Below are 20,552 nucleotides of genomic sequence, written 5' to 3' on the forward strand. Positions count from 1 at the left end.
TCTCACATCTTCTTGTGCCCGAGCAACATAATAGGCTATTAATGAAAAATCATGAAAGTCGACCTACTGGTTCTTATCCATTCCCTGAAGTGAATGAGACGAACTTTCACCAAGCAAAGCGTGGAAGAGGGCGTGGCCCCAATTGTGGTCATGGCTGTGGTCGGGGAAGAAACTCTAATTATGGTAATAATAATGCACCAAAGAACCCTCTTCACCACCAGCAGTGGAAAATAAAGGAACAAAAGTATGAAGCGGTGTAAGCAGTAAAGGCAGAAAATGCATGCTATAGATGTGGAGGAAAAGGGCACTGGTCACGTGCATGTCGTACGCCAAAGCACCTGGTTGAGCTGTATCAAGCCTCCCTGAAGAAGACAGAGAAAAATACTGAAGCAAATTTTATTTCTGAAGATAATTTTGACTTCATGTATTTGGATGTAGCTGATTACTTTGCACTCCCGAAAGGAGAAATAAGTCATGTGATTGGTGATAAATCTGTAGAAATATAAATATTTTAATTTTTGTTGTTTGTAATAGATAGTATGGTTATGTAATTGTTGTACATAAATAAAAGTTATGCTTTGACAATGATGTTTACTATCATATTTATTTTGTTTATGTCATTTTGAAGAATATGGATAATACTCAAATTATGTTTGGATCAAAGACCAATCATGAAGATATTTGTGTAATTGTTAGTGGAACAACTCATGCCATATTCAAAGATCAGAAATACTTTTCTTATTTGCATAAGGAAAAAGCAAATGTTTCAACAATTTCTGGTAATATAAGTTTAATTGAAGGCTCCGCAAGAGCCACTATATTTCTGTCTAAGGGAACAAACTTATTATAGATAATGCATTATTCTCCTCCAAGTCCCGAAAAACTTGTTGAGTTTTATAGATATCCGCCGAAATGGGTATCATGTTGAGACGATAGATGAAATGAATATGGAATATCTTTGTATTACAAAGAATGTTTCTGGGCAGAAGTGTATTGTAGACAAGTTACCAACTCTATCTTCTGTCTTATACTATTCAAAGATTAGTACTGTTGAAGCACACTCTATCGTAAACCAGAAGTTTACTGATTCAAATATTTTTGTGCTTTGGCATGGCCGTTTGGGCCATCCTGGATCAATAATGATGAGACGGATTATTGAAAATTCGAGTGGCATCCATTAAAGAACCTGGAGATTCTTACAAATAATGAATTTTCTTGTGATGCTTGTTATCAAGGCAAAATGATCACTAGACCATCACCAATGAAGGTTGGCATTGAATCCCCTACCTTTTTAAAACATATACATGGGGATATATGTGGACCTATTCACCCACCAAGTGGGCTGTTTAGATATTTTATGGTCCTAATAGATGCATCTTCAACATGGTCTCATGTGTTCCTACTATCATCTCGCAACCTGGCATTTGCAAAGCTATTAGCCCAAATAATTCGATTAAGGGAACAATTCCCAGATTATCCTATAAAGGCTATTAGCCTTGATAATGCTGGAGAATTCTCATCTCAAGCTTTTGATGATTATTGTCTATCAGTATGGATAAAAGTTAAACATCCGGTAGCTTATGTTCATACTCAAAATGGCCTTGTAGAGTCATTTATTAAACGCTTGCAATTGATAGCAAGACCACTACTTATGAAAATAAAATTGCCCACTACTGTTTGGGGCCATGCTATCTTGCATGCAGCATCACTTATCCGTCTCAGACCGATACATTATAATAAATACTCTCTGTCATAATTAGTTTATGGTCATGAACCAGATATTGTCCATCTACGAATTTTTGGATGTGCTGTATATGTGCAGTAGCACCACCACAACGTAGTAAGATGGGCCCATAGAGAAGGTTAGGAATATATGTTGGGTTTGAATCACCCTCTATTATTCGCTATCTTGAACCATTGATGAGAGATTTATTTACTGCTCGATTTGTAGATTGTCAGTTTGATGAAACAAATTTCCCACAATTAGGGGGAGAGAAAAAGGAAATCAAAAGAGAAATTGTGTGGAAAATTTTATCATTATCTCATTTTGATCCATGTACCCCTATATGTAATCAGGAGGTCCACAAGATCATCCATTTATAAAATATAGCAAATCAAATGCCAGACACGTTTACTGATTTGAAAAGGATAACTAAGTCACATATCCCTGTAGAGAATGTACCTATCCGAATTGATGTCCCAACAGGACCATCTACTAGCATGAGAGCTAGTGAACCTAAAGCACGCCTGAAGCGTGGTAGGCCTTTGGGTTCTAAGGATCAAAATCCTCGAAAAAGAAAATCAACAAATGATCAAAATGATACTATGAAGGGATCCCCTGAAGAGACCCAAGATCTGATTAGTTCTGAGATTCCTGAAGAAATCAATGAACTCGAGACTAAGATTTTAATAAGTTCTACTGGTGAAGGGATTAATTTAAATCGATCCAAAATAGTGGTGGATAATATTTTTGAATACAATGTTGTACTTAACATTATGCAAGATATTGAGGATCTTGAACCCCGATCTGTCGAAGAATGTCGACAAAGATCTGATTGACCAAAATGGTAAGAGGCAATTCAATCAGAATTGAACGCACTTGCTATAAGAGAGGTCTTTGTACTAGTAGTCCAAACACCTTCTGGTATAGAACCAGTTGGTCATAAATGGGTTTTTGTGCAAAAAAGGAATGATAAGAATGAAATTGAAAGATATAAAGCTACAAGGATTCTCACAACGACCTGGAGTAGATTTTGATGAAACATATTCACCTGTTATGGATGCCATAACATTTCGATATCTCATCAGTTTAGCACTACATGAAAAGCTTGAAATATATCTAATAGATGTAGTTACAGCTTATCTGTACGGTTCACTTGATAATGAAATTTATATGAAAATCCTCGAACGACTTAAAATGCCTGAAGCAAATCCAAAATCTCGGGAAATGTATTCAATCAGATTACAAAGATCTTTGTATTTGTTAAAGCAATCTGGGCGTATGTGGTATAATCGCCTTAGTGAATATTTGCTTAAAGAGGGTTACATAAATGATATTATTTGTCCATGTATTTTTATAAAGAAAATGGCATCAGAATTTGTTATACTTGCTGTTTATATTGATGACATAAATCTTATTGGAACTCCAGAACAGCTCCAAAAGGAAATTGAATATCTTAAGAAAGAATTTGAGATGAAAGATCTTAGAAAGATAAAACTTTGTCTTGGTCTGCAAATTGAACATTTAACAGACGAGATCTGTATCCATCAATCTGCCTATACAGAAAGGGTCTTAAAACGCTTTTACATGGACAAAGCGCACCCATTGAGTACATCAATGGTTGTTCGATCACTTAAAATGAATAAGGATTTGTTCCGACCTCCAGAGATGGAGAACTCCTTGGTCCCGAAATACCTTATTTTAGTACAATTGGTGCACTTATGTATCTTGCTAATGCTACAATGCCTGATATAGCATTTAATGTTAATTTACTAGCAAGATATAGCTCTTCTCCTACATGGAGACATTGGAACATGATTAAGCATATATTGCGATAATTAAAGGGAACACTTGATATGGGTTTATTTTATTCTAACAAAGGTAGTGCAGATCTTGTTGGTTATGCAGATGCAAGTTATTTATTTGATCCACATAAAGCTCGATCTTAAACCGGATACGTGTTTACATGTGGAGGTACTGTCATATCATGATGCTCTACAAAGCAATTTATTGTTGCTACTTCTTCAAATAATGCTGAAATAATAGCTATTCATGAATCAAGTAGGGAATGCGAATGGTTGAGATCAGTGATTCATTTTATTCAAGGAAAATATGGTTTGGAATGTGATAAAAGATCCACAATTTTATACGAAGACAATATTGCATGCATAGCCCAATTAAAGGGGGAATTTATAAAAGGAGATAAAACGAAGCACATTTCACCAAAATTATTCTACACACATGATCTTCAAAAATGGTAACATTGATGTACATCAAATCCGTTCAAGTGACAATCTGACAGATTTATTCACTAAATCTTTGCCAACTTCAACTTTTGAGAAGATGGTATACAAGATTGGAATGCGGAGACTCAAATATTTGAAACAGTATTTTTATCAGGGGAGTAAAATACGCGCTATACTCTTTTTCCCTTACTAAGATTTTTCCCACAGGATTTTCCTTATAAGGTTTCTAATGAAACAACTAGTTATGCATATTACTAAATATGTGTACTCTTTTTCCTTCACTAGGATTTTTTTCCACGGGATTTTTCCTAGTAAGATTTTAATGGGGTACATTATCTTTTAATGAACATCCAAGGAGGAGTGTTATAAATATATTATATTATGGATGTTCATTTAGTACTCCATTGTAAATAAGCTTCCCGAAGAAGCTTATTTATATGAGACTCCGCCATAAATATATTTATTTATTTAGTACTCTATTGAAAATAAGTCTCCTGAAGAAACTTATCCTTTCAGTACCCCGTTATGGATAAACATCACCCCGGTAGAAGATTATCTATAGCTGGTTCAATGAGCTTATCCTTTTAGTACCCCGTTATGGATAAACATCACACCCAGTAGAAGATTATCTATATCTGGTACAATGAGCTTATCCTTTCGGTACCCCGTTATGGATAAACATTACCCCCGGTAGAAGATTATCTATATCTGGTACAATGAGCTTATCCTTTCGGTACTCCATTATGGATAAACATTACCCCCGATAGAAGATTATCTATATCTGGTACAGTAGCAGCTTACACAGCGACTTGCTTTCTTCTATAAATAGAGGAGATTTCAGTTCATTATGAAAATAAGTTTGAAGTTTGAATAATATATCAGTTTCTCTCTATACTTGTCTTTACTTTACGGTCTTTATTTTATAACAGTCCGCTGATTGTGCACCAAAAGTTATACTTACAGGATTTTTGAGCTTACCTTGTGGTTTCTTGAAATAAATAAAAAACTTTTAAAATGTATTTTGATATTGGGGGAAATAGAGGTTGGCCTAATTTTATAACCACCCTTAGGTAGTCAAAGATAATTTTAGGAAAGTGAACAGACAAGCTAACATGTTATTGTTTTTTTGCCTATCTATTTCCCCAACTAATAAGCCCACCAATATTCTCTTTTAACATATGGACTGTCCCAACTGTTTCTTGAATGCTTAGGACCCGTTTGACCATAAAATAAAATTAAAAATTAAAAAAAAAATATTTTTTTTTCGGTTAAGTTGAATTTCGCAGTTTTTCAAAAAAATTAAAATTCCAAAAAGTTTTTTTTCTTCATAAATTCAAAATAGCTCCAAATTGTATTCATGTCCAAATATATCTCTAATTTTTAAATATCATTTTCACTTAAATTTTTTTTTTAAATTTTTTCGGAATTTTACAATTCTTATGTCCAAACGCCCAGTTAAATTAAAAGGCAATTTTCACCTGGACAACTTTGTATTCCTCGACAAAAGTAACTTGTAATTTTAGTGTAAATAAAAATCTTTTAAACATATCACGTTAAATCCCAAAAAAAAAGAAAAAGAAAAAAAGATGAAGAAAGATTGAGTGACAGAGTGTTGATATCTAAAAATAACAATTTATTTTACTTCACTATATCAGGAAATTACACATCTCATTTTCGAATATTTCCAGAAATGTGCCTTTTCTTAAGGAAATTCGATGTGACTCGACTCTTTTTCTAACCATAAATATGGGGTGCCCCAGATGTAAATCCGACCCATTTACGTACGACATCGTTTCCTTGTCCCTAACACCATTAATAAGCTTCCCAGATTTGAATGAATAGCAATCAATCCGCTGAGCGTTGACAGTTGAGAATCAAAACTGAGTGTCAGATAAACAAGAATGTGACACTGTTGACTGTTCTTTAGCAGATCTATTAGTAGTTCATCTAACTCACCTACAACAATTAATTACTCATAATTAGCTCTCTCTTCAAATACCCAATTGGAATTATTTCTATTTCTTCTCAAAGTTTATTTTTTAAGAGTTTTTAAGCTTTTTGGAGTGCTTCAATGGCTGGAGTTTTATCAGCTCTTAGACGTGTATACCTCACCCTTTACAATTGGACTGTCTTTTTTGGATGGTATGTTCAATCCCCACTTTTTTCTTTTTTCTATTATTATTTTTCGTTTGCTTCCGTTGTCCTATTATTGTTTGTTTATTGCTCCCTATTCTGTTTTTGAGCCGAGGTTCTACCGAAACAGCATATCTAACTTCATAAGCTAGGGGTAACATATGGGTACACACTACCCTCCCCATATCTCACTTGTGTGATTTCACTGGTTTTATTGTTTGTTTATTACTCCCTGTTCTGTTTTTTAGCCGATGTTTTACCGAAAGCAGCCTATCTAACAAGATATGCGTACACACTACCCTCCCCATACCCCACTTATGGGATTTCACTGAATTTGTTGTTGTTGTTATTCTATTATTATTTTCTCTAGTCGCACACTACATTGGCATCTAAGAGATTCAGAGGCGGATCAAGGATTTTAACGTTCTGGTTACGAGTTTGGAATTCTACCATATCTCATTAGATTTATTTGGTTTGAAACTTATTATTTATTCTTATTTACTGTGATTTTTAAACACATATACAGTACAGTTCCGAGCCAAAGTTATTGGTTCGAATGAACTATATGAAATTTTTGGGATTGAAATGTTGTTGGTTGAATGATTGATTGGCTGTTTGATTTTTGTTTTTTTTATTATTAGTTAACTGCAGATTTGATTTCTCTCTCTTTACTACTCTGATATTTTGTACAAATTGTAAATCGGTAATTGGAAATTCAGGTTTCAAGTTTTTTATCTTGCTGTGAAAACACTGAAAGAGTCAGGGCATGAACATGTCTATGAAGCTGTAGAGAGGCCTCTGCTCTTAGCTCAAACCGCTGCCATTTTAGAGGTAAACTCCCACCAAGGCTATGCTTTTAGGATTTAAATTATCTACACTGACAGTGTAAAGTTTATTTTACACTTTAGTGAATATTTACCTGTGATAGCAGGTCAGTTATCATTTTAACGAGATTACCAATTAAAATTTCTAATTATGTAACAAGTGACATGATTATATAAATAATTTTTATGCTATCAATGCACATAACTTAAACTCATAATTTTATAATAATGTATATAATAACTGGGGTTTTTTTTGTGGGGTTGGGGTGGGGGAGGGGGTTGAATGCTATTTATTCTCTGTATAAATATTGGGTATGATATATGATAGTTGATAAATGTGGTTGATGATACATTAAATTCTCCTCACTCATATTCATGATTTTGTTTTCCTAAAAGTCTGAATCTTTAATGGGTATGAGAGATATCTATTTTAGGAAATTACACCAATCAGATCTGCTTTCATTCAAAGATGTTGTGTCAAATTTGGCAATTGTAAAGGGATGTAGCTGAAAGATGTTAGAGTGAGTTAGTATTTGGCCAGAATAGTCAGTTAAGTGTAGTGTTACTAAAAGCTTTTTTTGGGGAATTCCCAAAAGATAATTTTTATGTTATTGCAAATTTTTCGTTTTTCAAATTTCCGAACTTTTTCTTTTGTAAAATGTGAAAATAATGCACTAATGAAGCTTGGTGGAAAAATAAACTCTAAAAGATGATACCTACTTTCGTAAGATCTGTGTCTAATGACAATGCTTTTTCTTTCTAATCGTTAATAATAGTTACTTAAATCTAATGAATGAACAAGAGGTAGTTCGGAACTTGATAATGATAATAGCTCACTCTCTTGGATATCCTTCTTGCAACTCACATGTAGTTAAGCTCCGTTAGCTGATACCGACATGTAGTTGATTGTTTGTGCCGTCCCCCATTCTCTTATTATATGCTTATGGATTTTCTTAACCAGTTTTGAGGTAACTAATTGTTGCTGAGAAAAAGTGATATTATTTTTTGTATGGTATTTTTTTTTTTTTTTTTTTTTGATAAGGTATTTTTTGTATGGTATTATTATCATTAAATGCAATGGACTGGGATGCTAACTTGTTAAGTTCTTTTTCGCATGAACTGCGGAACAGATTCTTCATGGTTTAGTGGGTAAGTTTACTTGATCACAAGCCTAAATAAGCCCGCGAGAAGATTTTGCACTTAAATAACCTTTTCATTTTTCTTCAACCTTAACTAGGTCTGGTAAGATCTCCAGTATCAGCTACTCTTCCACAGATAAGTTCAAGATTATATGTAACCTGGGGTATTTTATGGAGTTTCCCTGAGGTTAGCTTGATTATTTTCCTCTAATTTCTACATGGCAATGTAAAAATATTTTTTACTAATGAATTGGTTTGTCGATGCAGCTCCGGTCTCATATACTTGTCAGTTCTCTAGTGATTAGCTGGTCTATAACAGAGGTGAGCCTTGCTTATTCATAAGCTTTAAACTTTTTTATGTTAAGATGTTTATTTATAGTAACTTGAGTTTTCAAGTCTCCCGAGAATAACTGCAATAGTCGGAGCATCATCACTTTATTAATCAAATAGAAAAAGATCAGTTCTCTTACCAGGTATGCTCTTTCTTTATTTTGTTTACTATAAGTTGAAGAGTGAAGAAAAGAGAACATTGAACAATTGAAAGTAAAAACCCGAGGCTTATGGTGGTACCCCGTAATTGAAGGTGTAGAGAAATTGTTTTCCACCACTCGTTGCAGGGAATCCATCTTATTATAATTTCACAATTGAAACTAGATTGAAGATGCCTCTGACTTTAGGTGGAGAATAAATTCTTAACTGCGCCTTGATTTTGTTTATTCTTTTTTTGTAAAAATGTCACAGTATGCATCGCTGAACAACACCTTTTTTCAAATAAACCATTGACATTTCTATTTTTTTCTCATTCTTTTCTAGTCTTTTATAGTTTTACATCAAGTTTTGATTTCTCAATAAATTGGCACTCAAATGATTATGATGCATGTCCTTCTGTGCTTTGGAAGTAACAGTAAGAGCAGCGAGCTTTTTTGGCTAGACAAATGAGAAAATATAGATTCTTTAACATCTGACCTCGTATGCATTTTTTTTCTAGGAAGATTTGATCGTTCGTGATTGTAAGATTGATACAATACCCTCAATCATAGTCCATGGCTTGATTCTTTCTGCTTGTCATATCCAAGTCTAACATTCATGAATTATGCTTTTTGATGTACTAGAAGTCTAGAACATCATTAAAATGTAGCATGGACAATTAGTGCTGAAATTACCCTTGAGGTTACTCTTTCTGCTCTTGTTTAACTTGGGTTTTATGTCCCAATCAACACAGCAAAAGGATATTAGCCTGCTATCTTCAATATATGCTGCAGAACCTAGTGAAATATATCTTAAAACCTGAGGCCAAATTGGTTCCTGAAAGACCTTCGCTTAAATGTGCCCAATTGAGGGTATTGTATCAATCATCACAAATGCAAGGTTGGTGGGGAAGGGAGGGTGGGGGATAAGTAGGATTTAGCCATCCCAATCATCCTTGCTCCGTCATTGCCTCAATAATTTTGTGAGAGCATATTAGACTGATTTTTATGTCATGGCACGATGGTGTAATTAAGTGCTTGTATCATTGTTCTGCTCCCTCTCTTTCCATTCACTAACTTCTCGCTGTGATCAAGGGTCATATCTATTATTAACCAGTGCTTGTTGTACACTTGTACTCATTTACAAAAGATGTTGATAATTGTTATCAGTTCATGGTTAAGTAACAATGTAACATGTTGATAATTAGTTTAATCTTTCTGCTCAAACTTCAGATCATCCGCTATTCATTTTTTGGGACAAAAGAAGCATTTGGTTCTGCACCTTCCTGGCTCTTGTGGCTAAGGTATGACTCTAATTTTGAGAGCATGGTAGATGAGTTTGCGTGATAACAAACCACCTTATTTGATCCATTTAAAATGAACCACCTATGTATCTTTTCAAATAATGACACAACACAGTGACCAGTCATATTCTTATTGCTTTCATTTGGTTAGAGCAATTTTTTTTTTCCTAAACACAAATCCATTTTGATAGCCTTTTTTTCTATTAGTCATGGTTAAGTATCCAAACAAAGATTCCCTTTGGAAGAGAGGTGGCCAGTGATGACATACAAACTGTGAAATAAGTTACAGGAAATAGGAAAGAAAGGAAAAAAGCAATTAAAGTGGTTTGACAAGTGCTTCACATATAGGACTAATATAGAGACCATTATATGAATGGAGGACCCATCAGATTCGCACCTAGTTTGTCTTCTCTAGTAGTGGCAAATACCTTCTCAAGCAGGTTCTTTTTTAGTCTTATTTGCGCCTCAAAGTCCAACTTCAAGTATTGATTTTTTTCGTGCAGGTATAGTACCTTCATGTTGCTGTATCCTACTGGCATCACAAGTGAAGTTGGTTTAATATACAGCGCCCTGCCTTACATCAAGGTACTGAGACAATGTGTCTCCCTTTCGACTCATACAAGTTACAGTAAATAAGAAGTCATATACTGAAAGCATCATTAGATTTTGAAGAGTTTGTTATTTTATTTTTTTCACAAAAGAAGTTGGAAATTCTGCACCCCTCCTGCTCCTGTGCTGAAATAAAAACTGATTTGCTTTATAGTTTTTATCTTAGCCTCTCAGAGACACTCGCGCATAAATTTCTGCACCTATATATACCTAGTTTATTGGGCTCTTGTAATTGGAATTCTGCTCCTTGCCTCAGCTTCTGATTGTTCTGTTTATATGCGTGGTCTTTTCTAATCGAGCTATATTTTTCCAGGGATCTGAGAAGTATTCTCTTAGGATGCCGAACAAATGGAACTTCTCTTTTGATTACTACTATGCAGGACTTGTTGCCCTCGGTATCTATGTCCCAGGCAAGTATCCTTTCACTAAAATATCTCCTCCTAGGCCTCAAATGCACGCTCATTTCTTTAACTTTTTGCAGTATTCCTTTCTGTTTTAGATTTTGATTAGTTTGCTAAAAGCTATGAATTCATTAGAGGATATTCTGAATTGCAGGCAGTCCTCACATGTATGGTTACATGCTCGGACAGAGAAAGAAAGCTCTCTCCAAATCGAAAAAGGAGTAGACTTGATCAAAATGCAGCTGTTAGGGATTGTATTTTTGCAACTATTTTCATGTTTCTTTTATTGATTTAAACAATAGAATGATTTTGCATTTCTCTTCTGAAAACCTAGTGGCTTAATGAAAAATCACTTACAGATTGCTGAGTTTCCATTAGAGCTAAACAAAGGATTTACTAAAGTTGGTATAAATGATCAGAGAAGGTTAGTAATTCTCAAAGCAATAAAGTAAAATTAAACAACCACAATAACAACAAACCTAACGTAATCCCACAAGTGGAGTCTGGGCTAAGGGTAATATGTAGAGGTGTTCATGGTTCGGTTTGAATCGGTTTTTCCCTAAAAAGAAACCAAACCAAGTGAGTTGGTTATCAAATATTGGAACCAAATTAAACCAATTAATTCAGTTTTTTATCGATTCTGTTTTTGTCAGTTTTTTCTTAAATATGAGATATACACTACCAAACACATATTCCGGCGACTATATTTTAACATAACACTATCAAACCAATTGCTCTTTAAGAAATCTATCATTTACCAAGATATATTGATGATAATTGAACCAAATAGTGATGAATAATTTTAGGACTCAATTAAAAATAAATTATTTTTAACATAAAATAAATTCTTATACTTAGCAAAAGAAAACTACTAATAAAATTAGAATGTAAAGGCAAACAACTAGATTAAAAAAGTACAAACTATTAAAATGTAACATAAAATTTTAAAAACTTTGTATAAAAATATACATATACATAGGTATAATGATAAATTTTAAATAGCTACTTCTATATTCGATTTGGTTCGATTTTTTCGGTTATTTTTTCATTAAAACTAAAATCAAATCAAATATGGTCAGTTTTTAAAATTCAAAACCAAACCAAATCAAACCACAAAAGTATCGATATTTTTAGTCAGTTTAGTTCGGTTTTCGATTTGATTCGATTTTTTGGGTTTTTGTGAACACCCCTAGTAATATGTATACAAACCTTACCCCTACTTAAAAAATTTGAGAGACGAAGATATATACATTCACAAAGAAAAAGTGATATTACAATGACATAATTTCAATTTCCAACTGTTGTCAATAGTTGGTAGTCACACATACACATTTCTTGAGTTAGCTTTTACATTCCACATTTCAGTAGTTAGCCACATTGCACACAGAAGATGTTGATCTTTGCTTTTAACTGTTAGCTAACTTTGCCTTTCCCTTCAACCTGGGTAAGGCAACCTGCCATAGCAAAAGAAAATTAAGACAAAACAAGTCATCCGCATGATAATTTATATGTAAATCTCTATGATAAATATTTATAGAAAACTCAGTTAAAATGATAACTAATCTGCTATCACATGTTAAAATTCATTGATTATATAATTTTTTTTTATACGATCAGTATATCCGGGGGGGGGGGGGGCGGGGACAACTAACCCGAGCTTTAGAGAAGTATCGGAGCTGTGGTCCTCTAGAGGTGGGGGACTAGTAGAGTTACATGCATTATTGACGGACTCAGAGGATTGACGTTCCTCGTAATATATGTTTTCTGATCCAACTGCTACTACAATTGCTGGATGTTTGCTGCTGTTGTTCGATATTTCCATCACCTTCACAAAGATTTCGCAGTAGTTACTATCAGTAAGTATGAAAGGAAGCATTGATGCAATAATAAAAGTTGGTGTTAGTGTGACCAGAAGGTCACGGGTTCAAACGGCAGAAATAGCCTCTTGCAAATGTTCCAGGTAAGGCTGCGCGTATACATGACTCAATGCGGTCCGGTCTTCGCCGGACCCTGCACGTAACGGGAGCTTAGTGCACCGAGCTGCTAGCTGCGCGCAAACCTTGCCACCAGTTAATAAAGAGACTTTCCAGTTGTGTTCTTACCTGCTGTTTCAATCTTTCATTCTCCTCCATTAGTTGCATGCCCTGTAGATTATACAATATCTTCAGCCTTGTGGAATATTATGAAAGTGAAAATATGATAGCCAATTTTGTAGAATGTAAATTCATTAACTACTCAAATTTTAAGCTTTGGCATATATGATATTCTTTATAATTTATATCTATCAAATCTACTTTTCAACCATCATTTTATTTAATTTTTCACTTTAGCTGATGTAACAAGCAAGTCAAAGTAACATTTTTTTAAATTTTGCGTTTAGTGAAACAACATTATAGACCAGAAAGAAAAAGTATTAAGCTAACACAAATGCACAAGCAATTTGGTTACTGACCTTTACTTGAAGCTGGTTGATCTCTTTCATTATTTTGTCACCCCGAGAAAATAAACAAAGCAATTAAGTTTTATGAAGATCATTAGCTCTAGCAATCCATGACCGTGTACATAAAAAAAAAGAAGAAGGTCAGCCCTGTGCACTAAGCTCCCGCTATGCGCGGGGTTCGGAAAAGGGCTGGACCACGAGGATCTATCGTAAGCAGCCTTATCCTGCCTGCATTTCTGCCCCGGGCTACGACCCCTCTGTCCCACGCATATAAAACAATGACTAACCTTGTTCTCAATGACGCGGCTCAATCCAGCTTCAAGAGACCTCTCCAATTGTTGCAACTGCTCAACACTTAATCCTTGAAGCTCTTCTCCCCTCATTTGCCTGTTTCCATTTCATGTTAAATCTCATTTTGCATTTTTAACCAAAATAATTATTGATAGAACTATCTATACCTCAGTTGATGGCTTTTCTGAGAAATTTCCTTGGTTAATCTAGCGTAATCGCTGTTCTCTACCAGCTGCAAAGAGTACTTTCCATTTTTAGAATGAAAGTAAGTACAAAGTTGAAATAACTACAAATGCAAACACAAACTCTAAAAGTACAATGGATCAAGAAATTTACCTGCAGCTCAAGAGAAGGCTGCTCCAATTTCTGCAGATTCTTCGAGAGCAAATTATGCCTTTCAAGAATTTCTTTCATGCTTCACAGAACAAAATAAATTTTAATATCACATCCTCTCGAGATTATCTAAGTGGAGACACATGATCAATGAAGATTCATATAGCCGACTCCAACTTATTAGGACTTCCAGGTTTAGTTATTGTTGTTGTATCCTCTTGAAACGGTCAAGAATTGATAAAATTTCTTTCAGTGACTCGAAAGTAGTGATTGAGAAAATATTTCTGGCAAAAGGGTTCAAAAAACTACAAAATTGCCACACTTGAATTTTTAACTTGCGATCTGAAGTAATTCTACGAGTGACCTATGGAACTACACTAGAAGCCTCCCTTATGTATACTATTTGCACGGTATAATTCAAACCATGTAATGTCATGAATGAAAGCTTTTGCCCCCATTGTACCCTTGAAGGCTATATATGTTGCTCGGACCCTCCGAAAATATCGTCAGGTGTGTGTTAGATCCTCCAAAAGTAGTTATTTTTGGAGGATCCGACACGGGTGTAGCAATATTATGGAGAGTCCGCGCAACTTAGCTTGAAGGCCCTTTTGTGGTCCGCGTGAGAATCATTTGGCGCGAATGAGAATAGTATCCAAGGTTCAACTCTTTTCAGTCACATTAGTTAAAAAGACTATAATAATTGACGCGTCCAAAAAGGGTGTAGTCTTTTCCTCCTCCTTTAAGTCTATTCCACTATTTTACACCTCTTGAGAAAAGCTAATATATTTGCGACATCGGCTTCCTCCATTTGACTAAGTAGTATCACTATCTTCTTCCTCTAGTAATCATTTTCATTTGGTAAGGAAAAATCCTTAGTTCTATGTTGTATTTAAGAGCAGAAGACATGGTATATACACAGAGACGGATCCAGGATTTAAATTCTATGAGTTTAATTTTTAATATTTTTAACATTGAACCCATTATATATTTAAAGTTATGGGTTCAAATCTATTATTTTTGTAATTTTAATAAATTTTTACACATAAATTTTTACTCCGCGTCGAAAGTTATGGGTTCAATTGAACCCGTAACTCTCACACTAGATCTGCCTCTGTATATACACTTCTTGGTATGAATGTTCAATGAAAAAAAGTTTATATACATTTCCCTAAAATCTAGTTACATGCATTGAACATTCATCCAAGAATCATATATAGCAAGACTTTTGCCTTCAAACACAACGTAGAACTTGAATTTTTCCTTGACAAGCACCATTATAGAACATGATAAAGGAAAGCTAGAGGAAGGAGATTGTGATACTACTTACTCAAATGGAGGAAGCCGAAATTACACTTTTGAAACATATTAGCTTTTCCCAAGAGGGGAAGCCTTGACTAAGGAAAAAGCTCAGGAGTTGGGGAAGAAGTTGTTGGCTATGGGGGCGTGAAGGAGTAGTGGGGACGCGAGTAATGTGTGGACTACGACAACGAGCTACATTAGAGAATTAGCTGGAGATCCAAGAAAAAGTTAAAGCCAAGAAAGAGGCATATTCACTTGCCGATGGCTGACTATCATTACGTATAACAACAATTAGAAAAATAACCACAAACTCTTCAATTGGAATACCATATCCAAATTGAGTATCGAACACACGTGTTCTAATTGAAGAGTTTGTGACTATTTTTTTAAATTGTTACACGTAATGATAGTCAGCCATCAACAAATGAATGTTTGAATGCTTTCAACATTCGCTCGAGACAATTAACCGGCACGTCAGACCTTTCGCTAAGGCAATTAATCAGACGACGTCAACAGTTATATGTCCAAAAGATCGATATAATCGACATACATCCAAAGATTTGAAACAATAGCCGCTTTTGGCCTTACTTTAAGGTAAAATCTAAAATTGTTCATGATTAATTTGTATGACCTTGGGTTCACATTGAGGTTACCCAGCCACCTCCTTTAAACTCCTAGTGTTTTATCCTTGCAAAAAACTTATTGTATTTGATAAATTTTCTATAAATTCAAATACATTAGATTTTTAATGTTATCAGCTAGTCTGATGAATTTTACAGTTATTCATTTTGCTGATAAATATTTTGTTGTTGACGTTGTTCTTTGAAACACGAAAGGATTTTTAGCTCCATACAAAGAACTGCAATATCATTTGAATGACTACAAAAGGAGTGGAAGAAACTCCAAAACGGTAATGAACTACTTAATTATAGGCACTTTTCTGTAGCAACATGATTGAAAGAACTTTTGAAGCATAAAAAGTAGATTCCGAATACTACTACAAAGCATGAACAATTATGATGTGAACATGTAAATCAGAATTATAATTGCTTGTGTTGTATTGCTTAATTTATTGTGGAAACATCAAAACAGTGATGGAATATCTACAGAGTATGAACATATGATATAGTTAATTATGGTGCCGATCAACAACTCATTGAAATTAATAATGTTGCTTCGTTTTCTCAGTGTGCTCATCGAGAAATGCATGCTTGAATGAAGAGATTAATTGTTCGCATAATGTGAGAGGACTATACTAAAGAATAGCTAGTTACTATTGTTGTTGATTTTTTGTACTAATAGATTTATGTAACAGAAATAAAAATTGAGGAATTGCAATAGCATAAAGTAGCTCGTACATGTGTTATCAGTTGTTATTAGAATAGCGTGTTATGGTTGGAGGATAATTTATTTACTAATTTATTATAAAAATGATAATTTTATTCTCAGCTTATCTATATACAAAGTTAATTTTGATTTTTCTAATTATAACACGATTTCAATTAAGAATTAAGCAAGTTTAGTTTTTTTGTTTCAGGCAGGATAGCCAAGTTAGAATAATTTTGATAGATTTTACAATATTCCAAAGGAATTGACTGCAGTGTGAGTTTCTTTTTCCTATAGGATTAACAAGTGCTGCCGTAATATGCTGAACATCATAGCATTAGTATTTTATCTACATCATCAGTTCTTAAGCATAATACCGGGTAAAATATATTTTGGTCATTTTATTTTAAGAAAACTTATATCAAATTAATTTTATTTAGAAACTATCGTCAATTAGATATCTAGGTTCATATACTCAATTACTTCCTTCATAAGTGGTTACCACCCATGTTGCCCGAACTCTTCAAAAATGTTGTTGGGTGTATGTCGGATTCTCCAAATTTAGTCCATATTTGGAGGATCCGACACGAGTGCGGCTACACTTTTAGAGAGTCCGATCATCATAGGTTACCACTATCATCTTTTAAATAATATAAAGATTATTCATAAGAACTTTTATGCCGTGAGTAATTATTATGTTTAAATTTTATACGGTGATTAATAAGCAGAGATCATTATTTCCGTATTGCCTTTAGGAGTATCTTTGCTTTGGAAACTCATGTCCACATATTACTAATATTTGTTCCGTAAAAAATAATATACACATTCTCGTATAACTTATACCAATATTAGTAATACGGCATTTAGTTTTCAATATTAAATTTTGCATAACTTGCAAAATTTAATACCAAAAACTAAACCTCGTATTTAGCTATATACAGATTATATTAGTAATACAAAGTTTTATACCGAAAATCAAATCTCTGCTCAAGTTATACCAAATTTTATATCAAAACAATAAATATATATATATCCTTATCCCTCAAACAAACCACAATTAGTGGCGTAAGCATCAATTACTAAAGGATTCGCCGGGAATATATCAACCAATTTAGCTACAAAATGCACTATATTGAACCACACTGAAACAATCACTTTTTTTGGTTTCCCATCCGGTGTCCGGTACCCGCATTGGAGCTCGACTATATCCGATTTTGCTTCGCATAGGGCTTCTTTCAGGAGAAAGTGTTCCTTACCAAGGATTTTTACATACCCAGAGCTCGAACCCGAGACCTCTGGCCAAGGAAAGAGCAGCCTTATCAACTGCACCACATATTTTGGTGGTACTGAAACAATCACTAAGGAAGACTAGTGTATGCATCACACCAAGGAACTTTCAAGGCAAAAACACAAAGAAAAATTTTCGATTTCATTTTGAGCTTAATCAGTATGAGATAAGCTAAAAAAAAGTATTCAGAATGAGAAACTAGCTAGAGAACATAAATTTATTTACAAACTAAACTTGTTTGAGTATACTCTATTCACAATATATATGTAAAGCAATAGCTAGCTTTGTAAACACACACACACACAAAAAAAACACATACACACACACATACCTGGAGCTAGAATAGTCAAAGAGTTTTCCAGTAGAAGAGAAAATGATGAGAGCAACATCAGCATCACATAAAACTGAAAGTTCTTCAGCTTTCTTGAAAAGCCCTCTTCTTCTCTTTGAAAAAGTGACTTGCCTTGCTGTTGCGTTATCAATTTTCTTGATCTGAATTTTGTCTTTTACCATTTTGAATATATATCAATATTTCAAGAATTACCAACTTCACAGAATAAACCAGAATATAAAGAGATGGATGTGTAAGAAAATGGGAGTGACCTATTAATATCAATAGAGTGGTGCACAAGGCTTTCTATTTTGGAGATTATGTTGAGGACAAGCTTTGCAAAAAGCTGGTGATATTTTTGCCAAAATTAAAGACGAAAAAGAGAACAAAAACCCTAAAGAGAAAGTGTATTCTGCGGCGGGGGGGGGAGGGAGAGCTTTGGAAATAGCAAAAACAATCCTTATTTGGCCATTGATTTTGGTTTTCAAGATCCAGATGAATGGGAGAGAAGAGACTTGTCTTTGTATGTAACACACAATTAGATGGTGGGTATAACAGAATAATAAAAGGAGGAAAAAGATAGCGATTGGCGGAAAAAGAATTTATTACTTTTCCAAGTTTGGGTTCGGTCGTTTGGCGGATGTATTAGAGAAAATTATGCGCGCATTGATTGCTTATTTTATTAGTCTCTTATTTGGTACATTTTTTCAACACGTGTATTACATAATTATACAACCTATTTGATATTATTTTATGTATAACTAATACATAAAAACTATAGTATTAGCAATACCAAGGATATTAATGGATGCATTAGCATGGTTATAGACAAAATTATTCTCATGCACCCTACCAAACAACCCCTTAGGGCTCATTTGATATGAGGGATAAGGAATAATTAATCTCGGAATTAAATTTAAGAAGAGCTTATCTCATATTTGGTTGAAAGAAAATTGCGGTATAATTAATCTCGGGATTAGTTATTCACGAAATTGTAATATTTTTTATCCCCATGAAAAGTTGGAATAACTAATCTCGGGATAATTAATCTTAGGATAATTTTTTTCCAACCAAATGTTGCGACCAAACACACTCACGCAAGTATACGTGGTCGTCAAGTAATATAATAGTGAGTAGAGTATCGTTCCCACGAAAACTTATGATTAACTTTTGACTAACTCAAACTCAAATAACTTATCGATTCAAGCGATTTCTCACAAAATATATAATTTTCTAATTTACCACCTAAAAACTATCAATTAATGAAATACTAGAGATCAACCACAATACTTAAATGATTTCGAATAATAATCAATAGGAGATAATATTCCAAGGTCACGGGTTATCTAACAATCATGTTGCATTCTTAACTTAAAATAACTAATTGATTTATCTGGATTGTTGATTGATAGAGTTGATATTACTCATAAGAATCTGTCGAGTTCTTACTCGCCTATTTAAGCTAACTTAATGCCTATATGTCTATGGAATTAAGATTAACAAGAAATGCATTTACACATCCTGTATTTCAACCAAGCAAGACAATTAGGTATATTTCTATCCTAATTGCGAATCCGTTCCCCGATGCCCGGGTTCAAGAACTTGCTTTATTTAATTCTATATACAATCTAGAATTTCCACTTTCGAGTTCAACTCTAGATTCGTAGATAGTAATTTATTGTTAGCTACTCAGCAAATTAATTAAAAACAGAATTAAATAAACAACTCAATATGACAAAATTAACTTTGTCAAATTAAACTTCAAACGTCAACATTCTTGTATACCCATGACCCTAGAATAATAGGGTTCTTAGCCACTCATGTTCATGCAATCATTAAATAATTCACAAGAGTGCATAATAATCAATAAAAAAAGGAAAAATAAGAACTCAAGATGAATTCTGTGGTTCCCCAGCTTTCTCGTGACTTTTTCCCCCTTCCCAATATGTTCGATGCCCTAAAAGTGACGTTTTTGGCTTATATATTGCGTATAAAAGTCGTGGGCCAAAGTTCTCCTATTCTTAATCCGACTCAGCTTTAGGGATTGATGCTGGGTGGATGCGTCGCATCCACCTCGTCCTCCACTTCTCAGCTTCGCATGCTAGGGTGGATGCTTCGCATCTACCCTTTGTTCCTCCATCTCAGCTTTGCCCAGGTGCGGATGCTAAGGCGGATGCTATGGGCCGACTTCACTGCTAAGGGTGCACGAAATCTGATTTTTTTTCTATATTGGATGCGACGCATCTAACCCCTCTTCCTCTAGCGAGAGCACCTTTTCTTCATATTTTTGCACTCCAAACACCCTAAATCATCACACACAACTCAATTAGTCATAAAACCAATAATTAAACCATGTTGGGCATTTTAAAGATCAAATAGCATCAAAAAGCGGTTAAAACAT

At 34.2% G+C, this 20,552-nt stretch overlaps 2 protein-coding genes across 3 annotated transcripts; one reads left to right on the forward strand and one right to left on the reverse strand.

Annotated features, from left to right (window-relative positions):
* Positions 1–5,807: 5,807 nt before the first annotated feature.
* Positions 5,808–11,213, forward strand: LOC107809738 (very-long-chain (3R)-3-hydroxyacyl-CoA dehydratase PASTICCINO 2A). The gene is made up of 9 exons (XM_075246450.1): positions 5,808–6,108; positions 6,819–6,930; positions 8,054–8,072; positions 8,161–8,249; positions 8,330–8,383; positions 9,763–9,833; positions 10,337–10,418; positions 10,756–10,856; positions 11,002–11,213. The coding sequence occupies exons 1-9, from the start codon at positions 6,038–6,040 to the stop codon at positions 11,066–11,068; spliced, it is 666 nt and encodes a 221-aa protein (XP_075102551.1). The 5' UTR covers positions 5,808–6,037; the 3' UTR covers positions 11,069–11,213.
* Positions 11,214–12,063: 850 nt separating this feature from the next.
* On the reverse strand, positions 12,064–18,695 carry LOC107809739 (MADS-box protein JOINTLESS). 2 transcript variants are annotated; one of them, XM_016634411.2, is made up of 8 exons: positions 18,152–18,695; positions 13,911–13,989; positions 13,742–13,806; positions 13,572–13,670; positions 13,296–13,338; positions 12,946–12,987; positions 12,496–12,668; positions 12,064–12,297 (listed from the first exon to the last, which is right to left on the reverse strand). In XM_016634411.2, the coding sequence occupies exons 1-8, from the start codon at positions 18,331–18,333 to the stop codon at positions 12,279–12,281; spliced, it is 702 nt and encodes a 233-aa protein (XP_016489897.1). In that variant the 5' UTR covers positions 18,334–18,695; the 3' UTR covers positions 12,064–12,278. The 2 variants fall into 2 exon arrangements, with proteins under 2 accessions (XP_016489897.1, XP_016489895.1); XM_016634409.2 differs by lacking the exon at positions 13,296–13,338 and having other exon boundaries at positions 13,571–13,670; positions 18,152–18,686.
* Positions 18,696–20,552: the final 1,857 nt, after the last annotated feature.

This window comes from Nicotiana tabacum, chromosome 23 (genome assembly GCF_000715075.1).
Source record: "Nicotiana tabacum cultivar K326 chromosome 23, ASM71507v2, whole genome shotgun sequence".
Lineage (NCBI taxonomy): Eukaryota > Viridiplantae > Streptophyta > Magnoliopsida > Solanales > Solanaceae > Nicotiana > Nicotiana tabacum.